General features: G+C 34.0%; 3 protein-coding genes across 6 annotated transcripts; 1 reads left to right on the top strand and 2 right to left on the bottom strand.

Annotated features, from left to right (window-relative positions):
- Positions 1–250: 250 nt before the first annotated feature.
- LOC107371662 (mechanosensitive cation channel TMEM63A) lies at positions 251–3579 on the bottom strand. Of its 4 annotated transcripts, XR_016199537.1 has the most exons (9): positions 3317–3579; positions 3160–3236; positions 2838–3078; positions 2018–2765; positions 1393–1945; positions 1302–1326; positions 1004–1219; positions 652–929; positions 251–560 (listed from the first exon to the last, which is right to left on the bottom strand). XR_016199537.1 is itself a non-coding variant. In XM_015939806.3 (8 exons), the coding sequence occupies exons 1-8, from the start codon at positions 3437–3439 to the stop codon at positions 396–398; spliced, it is 2508 nt and encodes an 835-aa protein (XP_015795292.2). In that variant the 5' UTR covers positions 3440–3579; the 3' UTR covers positions 251–395. The 4 variants fall into 4 exon arrangements, 2 of the variants coding, with proteins under 2 accessions (XP_015795292.2, XP_089124814.1); XR_016199536.1 differs by lacking the exon at positions 1004–1219 and having other exon boundaries at positions 1279–1326; XM_015939806.3 differs by having other exon boundaries at positions 1004–1326.
- Positions 3580–5172: 1593 nt separating this feature from the next.
- Positions 5173–6697, top strand: LOC107370799 (uncharacterized). Its single transcript, XM_015938754.3, has 2 exons — positions 5173–5402; positions 5946–6697. The coding sequence occupies exons 1-2, from the start codon at positions 5279–5281 to the stop codon at positions 6689–6691; spliced, it is 870 nt and encodes a 289-aa protein (XP_015794240.2). The 5' UTR covers positions 5173–5278; the 3' UTR covers positions 6692–6697.
- Positions 6698–10461: 3764 nt separating this feature from the next.
- alpha-Spec (alpha spectrin) lies at positions 10462–18937 on the bottom strand. Its single transcript, XM_015939299.3, has 5 exons — positions 18853–18937; positions 14616–18752; positions 11621–14142; positions 10898–11513; positions 10462–10818 (listed from the first exon to the last, which is right to left on the bottom strand). The coding sequence occupies exons 2-5, from the start codon at positions 18609–18611 to the stop codon at positions 10690–10692; spliced, it is 7263 nt and encodes a 2420-aa protein (XP_015794785.2). The 5' UTR covers positions 18612–18752; positions 18853–18937; the 3' UTR covers positions 10462–10689.
- Between the last annotated feature and the right edge of the window lie 327 nt (positions 18938–19264).

Here is a 19264-nt window from a genome sequence, read left to right as displayed (position 1 = left end):
AATATTACGCTAACATCGCACCTACTGTCCCGACTAGGACGTCCCGTTCTGTTTTATCGTATTGTCATACAAATACGATAAAACGTGAAATTTCTGTGGTTTCGAAAACATCAAATGGAGACAGATTGGTCGGGAATATTTCAATTTTTGACTTTAAGCTGACCGAATCATAGAATTGATTTGGAATAGTGAAGATTGCTGGTTATTGTCGTTATAAAGCATTCGTTGATATTAAAAAAAATCAATTGAGTTCATTGGAATAAAAGCTTTTTATTTTTAGGTGAATTTCAACATGATTAACATCCATTTGGTCATAGTTTAAATTTTTCACGAAATAGTTCATATTTTATACATTACACGTTAATTAGTTGTATTTAGTATAAAATATACTTTCATCAACTCAAAGTATCTACGCTTGTTGTTTCACTTTTACTTGGGCTGGCTTTAGGTCTGATTTTTGATTTACCCATCTGCTTGATAATATCAGGTAAATAAGCACAGCAGCACCAATTTGGATTACTTTCCGAATTATTCTTTGATCCTTTTTTGCCTTTTGAATTCTGGTTATTTCATAGAAAAAAATTAGGAAAATTAGTAAAAATAGTTTGATTTGATCGATTAGTGGAAATATGATAATGGTGAAAAACTTACTCTCATGAATTCAGAGGTTCTAGAGGATTGGATAACGTAAGTTAGACATGGAAGAAACATTATTGATAACAGTAGAAGGATAAGATCAAATGCCAAAGCATTACTTGGAGCATATTTGGTGTAAACAATTGTAAATAGATGAAACTGCATCATTAAAATTGTTGAGAAAAACATGAAATTAATCTTTCGGTAAGTTTTATTTGAAACTTGGCTTGGATATGCAGAATGATAAAGAATATGACGATCCACGAAATATTTAATGATGATAAATATTAGGCCTAAAAATAGGAGGAAACAAGAAGAATAATGAATAAATAAATTTGATTAAAGTAATTGAATCGAAATAAATTACCGCAGATTGTTATTATGGGACATGATATACTGTATAGCAATATCATGGTCAACATGAAAAGCGATCGAGAATATTTCAATCCTAGATTAAACTCAAGATCAATTTGGTTGATTACATGATCACGCTCAGCATCATTTGATATTTTAAAAATCAAATGATAAAAGTAAGTGAATATTCTTGATATTTTCAATAATTCCAGTCCATTTCCAATAAAAGCTGATTGAATAACGTATATAACAAAAAATGAATATTCATATGAATGGAATATACAATACCATTGGAAGGTTTGTTTACTCACAATACTTCGAACAACTTCGTGGAAACTATTCAAAAAAAAGATAAAATTATGATTAGATTTACATGAATAAATTTTTATATGATAGCTTTACCTAGATTGTCCAAGTGAAGGGATTATTATAATCATAAGAATCATAAAACAATAAACTCTCCACATGACTCCATGTGTCTGTTCAGATTTCAGTGGATCAGGAACAAGAGATGAAAAATAATAGACAACACTAGGCAATATAGAGGCCACGAGTAGAAGAACCAAAGGTTTCAAGAATTGAGCTAGAAATGAAATGGGTTTCAATTCATGTTCATACTTTTTCTGGAGCTCAAAGAAGGCAGAATTGGCAGGAAAATTGGAAATGTATGGTAAAATGAATGATGGTGTGGTGCAGAAGAAGAAGATGATGAAAAGTAAAAAGTTAACTCCAAAAGTTCGGAACCACATTCCTTTTTTATTGATAACCAAGGCATCCCAGTTTATGTCGGTTGGATCAGGAGCAAATGATGCTTGCCATGATTCAGCCTCATTGCGTTCCTGAGAATTACAAAATGAATTATTTGGAAAGTATTGAAGAATGCATGAGGTTGTGTTAATTTGTTGGTAAACACTACGAGCCATGGATTCAGTTCGAAAAGTGATGAAAAAAGCTCCTGGAATGAAAAAGTAAATTGTGAAAACATGACATAATAAATGGATTATCTATCGATGAAAATCATATTTACCTTGTGCATTTCCCATTGTTTTGGTGTATTCGCGGAGCAAGTTTCTGACAGCTTCCCATTTTTTGGTTCGATAATAAGTCAAACCAAATGTTTTGGGGAAAAATAAACCTAAACCCAGTAAGCCTAGCCATTGGCCGTATCTGTAAGGTCTCAACTCGAAAGATTCATCATATTCATCCAAGTAGTCGAGACAGAATTTTTCAGCGTTGAAATAGAGCACAAAATCATCTTTGAACTGTTTCATACCACGAACGTCATAGACAAACTGAATTCCTTCGATAACTAGTTCATTTGTAGTTATTTCTTGGATTAAAGCAGCAATATCCTCTCTGGCTAAAGCACCTTTTTTGTTGACAGTTTTACGAATAAATAAGGTCCTCGTAGCAAATCGATCCTTGTTCAATCTGGTTGATGCGTGATTGTGGAGTAAAAAAAATATCCCAATAGGTAAAAATAGATTAGCCACAGCAATATGAGTCCAAAGATATTCAGAGCCAGGTGGAACATTTTCAATGGTTAATCGAGAAAATAAACTTTTACCTCTAACATAATTTCCCATTAAATTGATAGGTAAAATGATGAAAATACAAAGTACCGATATGATGGCCAGAAAAAAGATGAGATGTCGCAAAAATAAGAGATAATTCAAAGCGTCGACGCCACGTCTCTCGAGAATGGCTTCATCTGAGATTGAAAAAAATCCTCCTAGATGAGTTTCTTTTTTATCCGACTCGGAACTTGCACGACCCTGTCTCAAATTAAGATAATTAAGTGATGAATTTTGCGATTAAAAAAGGGTCATTGATGAAGCGATACTTACATGTAAACAATCTACAATTTCAACTTCATTGAATGCTACAGATTTTGATTTATCCGTGGATTTGATTTCATTTGCTAATGTTGCTTCAGCACTGTGAAGCGACGGTTCAGGTGATGTATGGCCACCAAATGAGTAATGAGGACTTACTGAGCCCAATGGATGTGAGTGATGAATTGTGGACATTGGAACTATATTATGTTGAATTATTCTTGGTCTTTCACAAAATGTAAATACTATCCAACTAATAATATTTGCATTGAACAAAATAAATAAGAAAAGAGATTCATTGAATATAGAGTAAGCATAAAGCAACTAAACTTACCTTTCATTTCGTTTGATCCCTTTTTTGTACTTTTTAACGGCACTATTAGTCAATAGTTTAGTGACAATCATCATTATCTAATTGTTAGAGAAAAGAATTTAATTAACCTTTTATGAGAAATGTATTAATTGACCAGTTTTTGGTCGATTTAACTTACACCAAAGGCAAGAGCATCCGAGACTAGAACAATTATAATAGCAGTCAAATCGCGAGAGTCTCGCTGAGTAACTAGACCACATGAGAAACTAGATTTACTTTGTTGACCAATATTCGTGGACATTATAACTCTATTTTACACCGACTACTCGAGTACTCGACAGTATTAAATTGGAGTTGAGGTTGACAAGCCAAAATCAACAATAGTTGAAGTGACTGTGTTTTCATTTTGTTGGATTATACAAATCAGTACAAGAGCCCCGCGAAAAATATTGAAACACAACAATCCTTTCAACCAATCAACATTTGACAAAATTAGTTTGCGAAATTTAAAAATGACAATTTTAATGAAATTAATTTATTTGTTTGGTTAAAATGAAGGTTTCAGATTAAATTGAGTTGATTATCAGAAGAATAACCGAATGAATTTTCTGTCGTTACTAAAAACACATTCAACACAATTGTCACATTTATTCACAAATTGAAACGAATGGTCAAAAACCGGTAAAAATAAATTTCTTTCAAATGCAGACTTTGATGGTTTGTAGAGACATAAAAACTGAGTCCATTCGTGCGATTCAAAGATTTATCTCATCAATATTTTTCGAGAAAATCGATTTTGAAGTTGAAAACTCGATCGTCTTTTCTTCAGCTATGAAAGCAGATTTTTCACGAAACTCATTTCAACAATCTAACTTTCGATGGTCAACCAGAAAATAAATTATCTTGATAAATGACATTTTCTGTTTTCTGTAAAGCAGATCAAGTTTAATTGTCAATCGGTTTGGCTGAAAATCGAGCCACTCTGTTTTAAATAAAATTAGAAGGTATATTGAACTATTAGAACTATCTTTAATGTAACTAATCGTATTTTAATTTTATTTTAAACTTCGTTGTGTGTTGTTGATAAAATTGTATAATTTGAAATTAAATGGGAGGCCACAACCCAGTTGATTGGACCTGGGTACAGAACAAATGTTCCGTCATCTAATTCACTTGAGGCTTCTAAATTTGTAGTTTTCTCAGGGTAAATTGAGATTCTATCGACAAAATTTACAATATTAATTATAAAGTAATCATCTTTTTCGATTGTCGGGAAAAGTGAAGCAGTTTCAGGATCCAGCTCAAGATTTATAGCCAATTGCGGTATTAAAGAGCCTTCCTCAGAGAGTTTATAAGCCCCATTCATCAAAAGACAACGAGCAGCTCTTATAAGGTTGAGTTGAAACTCCTTGTCTGAGTACTTATCTCTGGCCTCTTTGGTTAGATTGAATTTCATGTCTAGATCAATGTGTTTCGAATCGATCCTTATTGGTCCATGCAAAGTGCTTGTTTCATTCTTGAATAAATAGAGATAAATATTGTCATTGGAATCGAATCGCACTTTGCACAATTCACAGAATCGATGACGAATGATACTATCATTCCTCCATAGTCCCCATGGTTGGTCTTTCACTGTGTCTTCACGATTCATAGATTGTAAGTCAACACTGGTTTTGATATTCATATAATAATTGACATAAGATGTAGCAGGTTCATCCATTATATTTTCACATTGACTCGATATTAAATGAATCAAAGACAAAACGATAAATTGAATAAAACAAAATTTTGACTCCATTGGCACTTACGATTTCAAGTTACAGAGTTTGAAACAAAAAACAAATAAACAAAATACAATTTGTGTTTATTGAGCCCAAGTCCGGGATAAAAGGCCAACACATAAAAGTCTCCATATTTTAGCCAAAATGGTTTTTGGGAAATAATCTGATAATCGAGAGGATCTGGTGATAAGTTACAAGTAACTTGACCGGTTATTTAAGTTTATTGAAACACTCAATGCAAAAAGAAGGAAATATCGGAATATAAATGTAAAAATTTCATTTTATGTTCATTAGCTAATAGCAAGTAAGCATTAGTTGACTATTCAGCTCTTATTCAACTCCTAATTCAATCAAATTCAATGGATTTTCAAATTTTGTTTTGTTTTTTTCTATTGTTTCCATTTTCTTCGTTGATGCTCATAAAGGAGATAAAATCTGGTTCTGATGAGAATAAATTTAGAAATTTCATTAGACTATTTCATGGTAAGTCTATCTGATATTTAAATATTTCATCCAAATAATCTTATACCTTGAACCTAATGAACAAGTTTGAAAAATAAGTAAATGTTATCAATGTGAAATGAGGATGTCAAAAGTTTCCTATTTTCCGATCACTTTTACAATAATTTTTTATTATGTATTTTTTGTTTGCTGATTTCAATAATACAAATCATTTCTCGGTCAAAGTTACCGTTCAAGAGATTTGAGGATAGAGGAACGCAAAAACTTCATGATTTAAAGTTAGAATTTAGTAAATTATGAAAGTGATCTGAGTTTGGGCAATTTTCTAAATTCATTTTGACATCCTCCTTATGGGACAAAAGAGTAACACTGATTGTGGTGATTATGACGATGAAAATTTTGATAAATATGATACATTTTCACATCATTGCCCATTTTAATCTTTATCTTCATCTTATCAATATCTTTATGGTAATAATCACCACACTCAGGTAGCTAAATGTTACTCTTGTGCTCCCATTTCACATTTAAACAATAAAAGATGTAAAAATTGTTCCCTTCTAGCGGTCACTCCACCGCGATGCTTCTGGAGCAATGCTACTTACTATAGATATCCAAGTATAATTGGCTCAAAACTTTTGGAAGAGGATGTGGTGATTCGCACTTTTCCAAGTGAAGCAAGTTTGTATCGTGAAAATACCGAATTAACCAAGAAAATGAGCATGGAACTGGAAAGCTGTTATGGTTTATCGAAATCATCATTTGATAAGACAGACGTCGTCATGTTGACATTGATAGAGAAGGATATTGATAATGTTACATCAAACATTATTAAATCTATCAGAGTTGATCCTCTTTCAGTTGATTTTTATCCTCATAAACTGCCCATGGAACAAGTCAAGGAATATGTTGAATTTTTTCGATACAGTCCAGACAAACCATTTTGTAAATCTGTCTGCAATGATCTAAACAGCGGTTTCGAAGTAGATGATATAAGTTACAGAGAGTTTACACAAAGATGCCCGAAAATTAGTTGTCCAGCTTTTCTGGAGGAAACGGATTATCCGAAATTAATGGCAGAAATGGAAAAATTCATCAGAACCATGAAATATCTCCTTTTATTAGTCATTCCATTGCCTACAGAGTTTTGGATTGCAGGACAATGGACAGTTCTTGAAATTGATAACAAAACTGCTTCATTATTTCCAAAATTAACTGAAAAACATTACTTTATTGTCACTTTTATTGATAACAAGAAAAAACAGACTAAAGCTCGAAAAATTGATGAATGCAGAATTATTTTGAATTAAATATTATACTCAATACTTTGCCGCTCAAATTTTTTTATTAAAATTAACTTCACTAAGCTTATATTATCATATAATTTCATGTTTTTCTCAACAATTCTAATGATGCAGTTTCATCTATTTACAATTGTTTACACCAAATATGCTCCAAGTAATGCTTTGGCATTTGATCTTATCCTTCTACTGTTATCAATAATGTTTCTTCCATGTCTAACTTACGTTATCCAATCCTCTAGAACTTCTGGATTCATGAGGTAAGTTTTTTCCACTAATCGGTCAAATCAAACTATGTTACTAATTCCAACGAAATAAGCAGAATTCAAAAGACAAAAAGGGATCAAAGAATAATTCGGAAAGTAATCCAAATTGGTGCTGCTGTGCTTATTTACCTGATATTATCAAGCAGCTGAGTAAATCAAAAATCAGACCTAAAGCCAGCCCAAGTAAAAGTGAAACAACAAGCGTAAATACTTTGAGTTGGTTAAAGTATAGTTAAAGATATTGTAGACCATTTATAATACTATTTATTGTAGTACGACAATAATGTATGTGAAGACGATGAATCTTATGCGTTAGAAGGGTTTTCATTATTGAATGAGCCTGGGATTTTATTCGGTATTCAGTCATTTATTGAAATAGCCCATAATGAAATCTTATGTTTTGTGAAAGAATGATGGTTGTAGGTGATGCCATTCTCAAAATATCGAGGTTCAAAGTTTTAAATCCAATGATCAAAATGAAGAAAACTGTTGATAAATTGTTGCAAGTATTCAATCCATGATGTGAACTAACAATTTTTATCGGCAATAAGTTTCCGCTAACTTATACAATCACAGAATGCGATCGGTTTGGCTGAAAATTGAGCCACTCTGTTTTAAATAAAATTAGAAGGTATATTGATCTATTAGAACTATCTTTAATGTAACTAATCGAATTTTAATTTTATTTTAAACTTCGTTGTGTGTTGGTGATACAATTGTATAATTTGAAATTAAATGGGAGGCTACAACCCAGTTGATTGGACCTGGGTACTGAAAAACAATTCCGACAGCTGGACTATCTAACTTTGTAGTTTTCTCAGGGTTAGTTTTGATTCTATCGACAAAATTTACAATATTGATTATGAAGTAATCATCTTTTTCGATTGCTGGGAAAAGTGAAGCAGTTTCAGGATCCAGCTCAAGATTTATATTCAATTTCGGTATTCGAACGACATCCTCATTGAGTTTATAAGCCGCATTCATCAAAAGACAACGAGCAGCTTGTATAAGGTTGAGTTCAAACTCCATGTAAAAAATGTTGTCTGAGTACTTAGCTCTGGCCTCTTCGGTTAGATTGAATTTAATGTCTAGGTCAATGTGTTTCGAATCGATCCTTATTGGTCCATGCAAAGTGCTTGTTTTATTCTTGAATAAATAGAGATAAATATTGTCATTGGAATCGAATCGCACTTTACACAATGGACAGCCTGCATCTTGAAAGATACTATCATTCCTCCATAGTCCCCATGGTTGGTCTTGCACTGTGTCTTCACGATTCATAGATTGTAAGTCAACAAAGGTTTTGATATTCATATAATAATTAACATGAGATGTACCAGGTTCATCCATATTATTTTCACATTGACTTGATATTAAATGAATCAAAGACAAAACTATAAATTGAATAAAATAAAATTTTGACTCCATTGGCACTTACGATTTGAAGTTACAGAGTTTGAAACAAAAAACAAATAAACAAAATAAGTTTATTGAACCCAGTTTTGGATGAAATGCCAACACACAAAAGTCTTATAATATCTAATCCCAAAATGGTTGGTGGGAAATAAATATGAAGATCATAAGTTACAAGTAACTTGACCGGTTATTTAAGTCCATTGAAACACTCAATGCAAAAAGAAGGAAATATCGGAAAATAAATGTAAAAATTTCATTTTATGATCATTAGCTAATAGCAAGTAAGCATTAGTTGACGATTCAGCTCTTATTCAACTCCTAATTCAATCAAATTCAATGGATTTTCAAATTTTGTTTTGTTTTTTTCTATTGTTTCCATTTTCTTCGTTGATGGTCATAAAGGAGATAAAACCTGGTTCTTATGAAAATAATTTTCGAATTTTCAGTGTGGATTATGGTAAGTCTATCTGATATTTAAATATTCCATCCAAATAACCTTACACCTTGAGCCGAATCAGCCTCAAGTTTGAAAAAATGGAAAATGTTATCAATAAAGTTACAGTAGTTAATTCTGTATCCATGAGGTTAATGTTACAACTTGTAAGTAACAAGACTCATAACATAAAGAAATAAGACTAAAGACTGTCTCAGTCCAACCTCGGCTTCCGTTAACTTTTCATGAAAATGGTGAAAAGAGATCAGTTGAGTGACTTCAAAGATGCCATTGCTTTGATGTACACAAGTAATGTGACATTAACCTTCTAGATACTTTTAAACAATAAAAGATGTAAAAATTGTTCCCATTTAGCGGCCATTACACCGGATTTTTTCAAGCCTCTTAGAATTGCACATATAGTTGGCTCGGCCCTTGTGGAAGAGGATGTGGTGATTCGCACTTTTCCAAGTGAAGCAAGTTTGTATCATGAAAACACCGAATTAACCAAAAATGTGAGTATGGAACTGGAAAAATGTTGTGGTTCATCGAAATCATCATTTGATAAGAACGACGTCGTCATGTTGACATTGATAGAGAAGGACTTGGATAATGTTACATCAAACATTATTAAATCTATCAGAGTTGATCCTCTTTCAGTTGATTTTTACCCTCGCAAACTGACCTTGGAACAAGCCAAGATACTTGTTGCATACCAACGATTCGGCGAAAACGGTTTGTGTAAATCTGTCTGTAATGACCTAAAAAGAGGTTTCGAAGTAGAATCTAAAGATTACGATTTGTTTGAACAACGTTGTCCTAAAATTAGTTGTCCAGCTTTTCTGGAGGAAATGGATTATTCGAAATTAATGGCAGAAACGGAAAAATTCATCAGAACCATGAAATATCTCCTTTTATTTGGCATTCCATTGACTACAGAGTTTGTGATGTCAGGACAATGGACAGTTCTTGAAATTGATCAAAAAACTCTTTCATTGTTCCCAAAATTAACTGAAAACCATCACTTCATTGTAACTTTCATTGATAACAAGAAAAAACAGGCTAAAGCTCGAAGAATTGATGAATGCAGAATTTTTTTGAATTAAATTTTATAATCAAAAATTTCCGCTCAACTCTTTTTATTACAATCATAAAAATTAACTTCACTAAGCTTATATCATCACATAATTCTAAGTTTCTATAACAATTCTAATGATGCAGGCTCATCTACTTTTGTGATAGGATTTGCATTAAATATAAGGATCTCTAAGAAATACTGGGAATGAATGTAATTGTGAAAACAACGTTTTTAACAAGGATTTTAAAAGGAATCAAATTAGAAAATAAAAGATTGAACTTTTCTGATTAATTAAATACCAAATGTAGATTTAATTTCGTGAACCAAACATGCTAAGGTCGAAAGCGATGCGTCACTCTATGAGTAAATAACGAACTACTCAGAGCTAATGTTTACTTTATTTTAAATGGTTTCGTAAAATGGCCTCGGATTTGTTAGAAAAGACAGAAGCTGTCTCCATTTGTCCAAACTCGTTCTTGAGAAGTTCTTGGGGATGTGTGAAGCTCAATATGCCGAGGAAAAATATTCAACCTGTTACATGATCATAATCTAATGTTCAAATCGTGAAATGAAAACAATGAACAGATTTGGTTTTAGCGTAAATATATTTGATGTAAATAATAATCATGTCAATAATTAGAATTATAATAGAATTAATAGTCAATGGCTGTGGCGTTGGAGGGTAAATCTCTTATAAAGAATAGAGAAGAGAAGAGAAGGAAAAAGTGATTTTTTGTGTGTTTACATAATTTTTTATGAGAAAGAGAGCTTTTTTTCAATGAGATAAAGAAGCGCAAAAAGGTAAGCAGAAATACTAATTCTGGAATAAAGTTTGCGTAAGATCAACGTAGTCATAAGCATTAGTAATTTCTCGTCCAGATTTTGGGTCAACATATCGTTTCATACGACGTAAACAATAATCTGCCATATCTTTGGTGAGATTCTGTAAGGAGAAGAGAAAAGAAAAGGAAAAAATGATTTAGAAATGAAACCAATTAGAACATCAGAAAAAATAAACTTACAGAATACAACTCTTCAGGGGTAACATAAGGCTTTTCCTCTGCAATAGCTCGGAAGGCATTTTCAAAGTCTTCACGATTGGAAACGTTTTCAGTTTCACGAGAGATCATAAATGCCATATATTCTTGTAAAGTAACAAATCCATCTCTATTGGGGTCAACTTGGTTCAAGATTTCTTCAAATTCAGGATTGTATTCACCTTCTTCAACCATCTTCAGGTCATAACCAAGAGCTCGTAAACAATTTTTAAAGTCTTGGTGGTTAAGTTTACCAGTCTTATCTTTGTCAAAGTGTTTGAACATCATACTGAACTCACGGAGAGATTCTTCAGAGACACCTGATTGGTTTCTTGCTTGAATTTGTTGCTCCAAGTTGTGTTGCATTCTCATACAAAGTTGATCCAGTTGATCCCATTGTTGGGCCAATCCAACAGTACTGTGTTCAGTGTACCTATTGTCCAAAATAAGATGCTCTTCAAGTGTTGCTCCCAATTTTTCGATCTGTCTCAAGTCATCCCTCTTCAGCTTGATATCGGTTGCCTTGCTTCGAGTTGCTTCTAGTTGAGCTTCAAGAGATCCTGTTCCTTCTCTCATTGCTGAACCGTCAAGTAGCCACATTCTGAGTTAAAAAATTAACAACGAAAAAAAGGAAAATTAGAAAAATGTTGAAAATTTAAATATAAAAGGTAAATAAATTGATTGAAACAAGTAATTTTAAATATTTACCTTGTATCTGCGAGCCACTGGTGGAAATTATTGGCGTGTTTAGCAAACTCCTTTCTCAAACGGTCATTCTCTTCTTGGCGAAGAGATTCCTTGTGAAGCTCAGCATCTCGATCTTGGATAATCTTTTCCAGATTTCTCCATGTATCCTCAAGTGCTTCCATAGTGAACCAAGTATAAGGATTGGAACCAACGTTGAAAGATTTAATTTGACTATCAAGCTCAGCAAGTTGTTGGAAATCAGTTTGAGCTGATGTTAAAGAAGCTTGGAATTGTTGATGAGCTTCCCTTAAAGCTCGAATCTCTTCAATTGAATTACACCTAACAGGGTCTGTAAGATCTTCTTCAGCATTTTCAAACCAAGAGTTGAATGCAGAAGCTTTCTTAGCAAAGGTAAGGAATGAATCTTCAATCATCTTAAACTGTTCTTGCATATGAAGAAGTTTTTGCTTTCTTGCTTGAGAGGCAGCCAAAAGTTCATTCCAACGGTTCATTACATCTCCATGACGCTTCAAGATAGCCTCACTTTGAACATGATTATTGGCTATCAATTGGTCTTTTAATTGAGTAATTGAAAGAATACCTTCTTGCTCAAAAGCAACCAATCCAGTATCAAAGGCTTCTTGTTTAGTCAACAAGGTTTGAACGGATGAAAGATCACGTCCATAATCTTTACTGCTCACTTGAACTTCTTTATCAGTAATCCAATTTTCAACAACATCAGCCTTCCACATGAATTCAAGGTAAGCTGCATTGTCATTCAATTTACCAGCTCTTTTACGGGCACTTTCTTGCAGATAATCTAAACGCGATTGAAGTGCTTTCAATCGTTGGTCGATAGTATCTGAATGGTGGTTACCTTCAGCAATCAGTTGTTGTCCAGCAGATATAATGTCAGCACATCTTTCTCGATGAACAGTAAAATCTGCTTCAAATGCATCGTGTTTTTTAATTAATCCTTGTACACCTGCCATAGTATCACCGTAATCTTCAACAGCAATAAGCTTCTGTTTCTCAGAAATCCAAGCTTCTTCCTCTTCAACTTTAGCTAAGAACTGTTGGAAAACGAGACTTTCTTCAAGTTTATTTCCTCGAACACCAGATAATTTTTTCAATTCTTGCCAATTGTTTTCCAAAGCTTGAAGTCTGGATTCAATCTCTTGAATTCCCAAATTAGATTCAACCATGAGTTTTTGACCAGCATCTTGGACAGCTTGGATGGAAGGCTCGTGAGTAGCAAGCTCAGTCTCGAAACGTCGATGTTTCTTGCGAAGATTAAGAACTCCAGTCAAATCTCGCCCAAAATCACCTGAACTGATCAGCAACTTTTTATCCTTTATCCACGATTCTTCATCTGAAATATCTCTGAAGAAGTGTTGCAAAGTGTTTGCTTCATTCAATCGTTGTCGACGATGTTCGGTTAAAGCCTTTATTCGGTCATATCTCTCTTTAATTGAGGATCGTTTCTCTTGAATAACTGCTGGATCAAATTGTCCTGATTCAATAAGACTGTCAGCCAAATGATCAAGATCTTTAATTCGGTCATCACGAGCGGCAATATCGACTTCTAGAAGATCATGTTTTTTAATAAGATTTTCAACTGAAGTCAAATCTTTACCAGCATCTTCAGTTTTCAATAAACCTTCGATCTCATCTAACCAGAAATCTAAATCTTTCACAGCAGCATTGAAGGTTCTCTGTTTGTTAGCATCCTTAAGTTTCAATGATTTCTCGGTTGTCTTGGTTGTTAGGTGTTGCCATTGCTCTCTAATTGAGGTTAACCTATTTTGAACAGCATCTTCAGATCCAGCACATTGATGTTGATCAATCAACTTTTCACCCATGCCAATGATTGCTGTAATTCTGTCTTTATTAGCATTAAGTTCTGCTTCAAATGCTTGATGTTTTTGATGTTTAGACTGAATGTTAGCTGGATCTTTATAGCTCTCATCTTGAGCCATTTGCAATTTTTCTGAAATCCAGTTCTCAATTTCATCAGCATCTCGTGAAAATTGTTGTAAAGTCTGTGATTCACCAAGCTTAGAACGTTTCTCGATCAATGCTTCTTTAAGATTTTGCCATCTATCCAAGACTTGATCTTTTTTATCCTTGATTGGTTGTGATGCATAATGATCATGAGCAATCAATTGGTCAGCTAATGATGTTAATTGGGCAATCTTTTCCTCTTGTGCACTGATTGCTTTATCAAAGTCTTCATGCTTCTTGATCAAAACTTCAACATTATCTCCTCCCATATCATCGGAGGCAAGGAAAGCTTCTCGAGAAGCCATCCAATTTTCAGCTTGTTCACAGTCACGATAGAATAATTGAAGTTCCAAACATTGATCAAGTCTGACTCGTCTAGCAATCCAAGCCTTTTCGAGATCTTCTCTTGCTTGGGCGATTTCTCTGATTTTATCAGCGATCTCATCAGAGGCATAATGACCCCTTTCCAATAGGTGGTGTCCAAACATTTCAAATGTCTGGAAAGTTGAAGCTCGAGCATCGATTTCAGTTCGATGTTCCTAGTGAAAAATAACAATACAATGATATTTAGAGAAAATGAACAAAATAGACAAAAATTCAAAGTTGTGCCTATTTAGGTCTTCATTCAGACTATTGCTAATGATAAAGAACAAAAAAACAAGCAAATATTTTTAGGTCAATATTTGAAAATTTTATAAATTGATTTAATAATTTGTTCTAGTGTTAGCTGAGCATATCATAATTTAATTTGATTACCAATGCTATTTAAAATTTCATGAGTTATTGAAGGCTGAACTATAGAAAGATAACTTCATAATTGCAAATCACAAGTTGAGTAGGAACAGGGAGTGGCAATTTAAGAATGAAGTCTGTATACTAAAAAGACTGACTCATGTTCCTGTGAATTGTAAATTTTGTAAATTCATGAGACATGAAACTTTAAGAGTTATTTATGTACGTTGATAATGCAAGATTAATTATCCAGATTTAAAATTCAGAAAAAAAAGCTTACCTGATGTCTTTCAAGAAGAGCCTCGGCACCGGTAACATCATTTGCAAGTTCATCAGAAGAGACTAGAGCTTTCATTGAAACTATCCATGACATGAGGTCACGATAGTCAGCCAAGAATCGTTGAAGTTCATAGGAATCGTCAAGTTTCTCACGACGAGCAGTAGCCTTAGCAATTAATTGGTCCCATTCTTGATTTATTTCAATTTGCTTTTGATAAGTTTGCTCGGCAGTTTCTGGATGAGTTTTCATCAATCTTTGGGCAATTTCATCGAGTGATCTAATCTTGTCACCCAAAGCAGCGAGATCTCTTTCCAAACCTTCGTGCTTTCTTTGTAAAGTTTGAACGGATCTTAAATCCTTACCATAATCATTATTGTTTAATGCTTCATCTTTCTCGCGAATCCAATCTTTGGTTTCTTCAATGTCCCGATGGAATCGTTGAACTTCATGGGCTGATCCAAGTTGTTCTGCTCTTTTTTCAGCAGCTTGTTGAAGATTAACCCATTTAGTGTTCAACTCATCAATTTGTTGATTTATTTTGACAGCAGCTTCAGTTTGACCAAGGTTAGCAAGCTTGGTTGCCACTTCATTCATTTCTCTAAGACGAGCTTCATTGGATTTTAATTCAGACTGGAAATCATCAAACTTTTTCTGATGAATTTCAACCTCCTCCAAATCATCACCCACAGTTTGAACTTGGGCGTGTTGCTCTTTGTCACGGATCCATTGAGCCAATTCTGTAGCTTCTCTGACTACTTGATAAGCTTTACAGGATTCTTGAAGGCGATCTGCTCGATCATGTCCAAGCTCCAATAGATTTTCATATTGTTTATCAATTTGAGCTGCTCGAGCTGAAATTGAATTTTGTTCAGCAAGATGCTGTTGACTAGCAGAGAGACCGGCTTCAATTTTCTTAACATAGGCTGCAGGAACAAAACCTTGCCTATCATTAACTTCTACTTTCCACCAGTCTTTATTATTGGAATTAAGTAAAGTAAGAACATCTCCTTTTTTCATTGAAACTTCTCTAGGTGATTTTTCCGTGTAATCATAAAGAGCCATAACACATTCCTTTCCAGTTTGATCAACAATTGGAGTTTCCTGTTGTTTACAAGCAGCTGCTTGATCACGTAGGGATGATATCGTATTTCTAAAGGCTTCAAGGTCTGCCATGAGTGCTTCATGTTTTTTGAGAAGAGCTTCAGTTGAATCTTCATCTTTACCAGTATCTTGACTACCAACAATGGGTTCTTTCTCTTTCATCCATGATTCTGCTTCATTTGCATCCGCAAAGTACTGATGTGCTTGAAGAGAATCATCTAAATCTTGGTTTCTCTTGTTTGCTTTTTCTTTCAAACTTTGCCATTTATCATTTAACGAGAAGAGTCTTTTTTGTATCTCATCGGATGCAAAATGACCTTCATTAACCATTTCTTCTCCGTTAGAGCAAACGGTTCGGATACGGTGTTCATGGTTGTTGATTTCATTCATGACAGCTTGATGTTTCTTAATTAAATTTTGAACACCAATCAAGTCACGACCACGATTGGTTGATGCAGCAATTGGTTCTTTCTCCCTTATCCAGGCTTCTTCATCTTCAACATCACGGAAAAGTTTTTGTAAACGAAGAGCATCCTTCAATCGATTACGTCGATTTATCATGGGTTTTTTTAATGAACGATACTTTTCAACAACATTGTCACGCTTAGTTTTAATGTTGTCTGCATCAAAGTGACCGTTAACGATGAATTCATCAGCTTGGGCGATAACATCATTAATTTTTTCTTGGTGTGAGGCAACATCTGATTCAAGTAGAGCATGTTTCTTGATTAAATTTTGGACGGAAGTTAAATCTTTACCATAATCTTCAGACATAAGTTGTCCCTCAACCTCATTTAACCAAAGCTCAACATCTTCAACACCATGGTTAAATAATTGTTGGTCAGCTGCCTCAGTAAGTTTGCTGCCTTTTCGTTCAGTTGCTTCAACAAGATTAGCCCATAATTCACCGATTTCTTGGGCTCTTTCACTGATTCTAGGAGCAGCATAATGATTATTTTGGATTAGGGTTTGTGCACTTGTGTTGAGTTCACTAATTCTTGGTTCATTGGCAGTTAATTCTTGCCTAAATGTTTCATGTTTTTGGAGCTTGCCTGTTAAATTAGTTGAGTCTAGATAGCTCTCATCTGAGGCAGTTTTCAATTTTTCCATTATCCAGCCTTTAGTTTCATCATAGTCACGTTCAAATTGTTGAAGTTTGTATGAATCATTCAACAGAGAACGTCGAGCTTCAGATCTTTCGATGAGAGCATTACGTCTCTCAAGAAGAGTTGCACGTCTATGTGCAACATCTTCAGCAGCATAATGTTGACCTTCGATTACTTTTGTAGCAAATTCATCTAAAGCTTTTATCTTTTCCTCTTGAGCTGCCAATGATTTTTCAAAGTCTTCGTGTTTCTTGATCAAAGCTTCAACAGAATCAAGAGAATCACCTAGATCTTCATTAGCAAGGAAAGCTTCCTGTTTAGCCATCCATGTGTCTGCTTGTTCAGTGTCACGATAAAATAACTGCAAATCCATGCATTGTTCATACAAAATGCGCTTATTTTCCCATAATTCAAGAAGAGAGTTCTTCTCATTAGAGAGAGTAATCAATTTATCACGAACTTCATCAGTAGCTATACCTTGATCAAGAAGGATTTTACCAGCATCATCAGCTGCATTGAAACTATCCATTCGAGCATCGATCTCTCCTTTATGTTCTTGATGACGCTCAAGAAGAGCTTCAGCTCCAGCAACATCTTTAGCAAGTTCATCAGCATTGATGATTGCTTTCATATCATTGATCCAAGAAGTTAGATCACGGAAATCGGCCAAGAATTGATGGAGAAGGTGACTTTCGTCGAGACGTCGTTTTCTTTCACCAGCTTTAGCTCTCAGCTTTTCCCAATTAGATACGATTTCTGAATGCTTAGCTTGAATTTTGTCTTTATGATCAGGATGAAGTTCACATAATCGATGTGCTTCTTGACCTAAAATGAGAACCTTATCTTCCAAAGCTGCAAGGTCTCTTTCAATTCCTTCGTGTTTTCTTTGTAAAGCTTGAACACTTACTAAATCTCTACCATAGTCATCAGAAGATATAACTAGATCTTTTTCAAGAATCCAGGAAATAGTTTCATCAGCATCTCTGTTGAATATTTGAATCTCTTGTGCACCGGCAAGTTTTTGTTGACGAACTGAAGTCAAGTATTTCAAACGTTTCCAAGCTTCTTCGACTTCGGTTCTACGTCTAATGATAATTTCGTGGTCAGGATGGTTTTCACCAACCAGTTTATCTGCTTGTTTTGAAACTTCTTGCACTCGAAATTCCTGGCTTGCCATTTCTTTTTGAAATTCATCAAATTTCCTTTGGAGCACCTCAACATGTTCCAAGTCTTGTCCCATCTCATCAGAGGTAACAAATGCTTCTTTATCATTGATCCAGAACATAACTTCATCACATTGTCGATTGAATTGCTGAAGCACAAGAGCTTGTTGAAGTTTTAGTCCTTTTTCAGTTAACTTGGAAAGAAGAAGTTCCCATAGTCGGTGAAGTTCATCCAGACGATGAGTGATCACTTCAGCAGCAAAATGTCCCTGGTTAATCATTTCACCACCGGTAGCACTGAGAGATACAATAGCATCGGAATGAGCAGTCACTTCAGCCTCAAATGCTTGATGTTTTTGAATTTTAGCCTGTAAATTTGTTGGATCTTTATACGATTCATCTGAAGCAGTTTGTAATTTTTCCAATATCCACGATTCAAGTTCATCTGCATCTCTTTTGAAATATTGAAATCTCTTTGAATCTTCTAATAAACTTCTCTTTTCTTTAGCTTCTTCCTTGAATCTTTGATATCTTCCAAGAACTTGGTCTCTTCTCTCCTGAATATCTTCAACAGTTTCCAATATTTTGATTTCTTTGGTAGTAACACTAGATGTAGAGGTATCCATGGTGTTTTTAAGATTGCCCTAGTTCTTAAGCTGGATAGTAAACAATTATGATTAAATGATGAAAGGATGAAGACAAATGCAATACCAAACCCAGAAAAAAGGCTAGGCAGGGTGACAGAGAAAAACTAGAACAGTTGAAACCTAAAAACAAAAACAATTAAAAACATGAATTATAAACATGAAAACAATCCAAAGCATCAAGATAGAAAGCAATATTATATTATTATATAAATTTACTTACTTTACACTTTTAATTTGATTAATATCAACAAAACACATGAAATAAAAAGAGATGACTGTTTAAAAACACAGTCTATGTATGAATTAAATGATATCCAACTAACATCTCAATGTATTGGTTTTACATTGACTACGCCCTTTTCTTGTCCTTCACCTAAAATGAAAACAAACCGAAAGACGGCGTTCCTATCAATTGAACAATACAGTTTTTTCATCATTTTCATCATGGTTCATGAAAAAGTCACGATATTCCGACATTTCCTTTTCTCTCTCTATCTTTCTTTCACATTTAAGCATTATGTGTCAAAAGGAAAAAAACGGATAAAAATGAATGATACGAGATGGTCACTTTAACAGAATTTTATTCTAAAGCATTAAATAGTTGTACAACACCTTTGGTAGCAATGGTTTGC

This window comes from Tetranychus urticae, chromosome 3, assembly GCF_039701765.1.
Source record: "Tetranychus urticae isolate SD_2017Ah chromosome 3, NJAU_TeUrti_SD_1.0, whole genome shotgun sequence".
NCBI classification, from domain to species: domain Eukaryota; kingdom Metazoa; phylum Arthropoda; class Arachnida; order Trombidiformes; family Tetranychidae; genus Tetranychus; species Tetranychus urticae.
The sequence above is the reverse complement of the archived record's forward strand: the minus strand, read 5'-3'. Positions and strand labels throughout refer to the sequence as shown.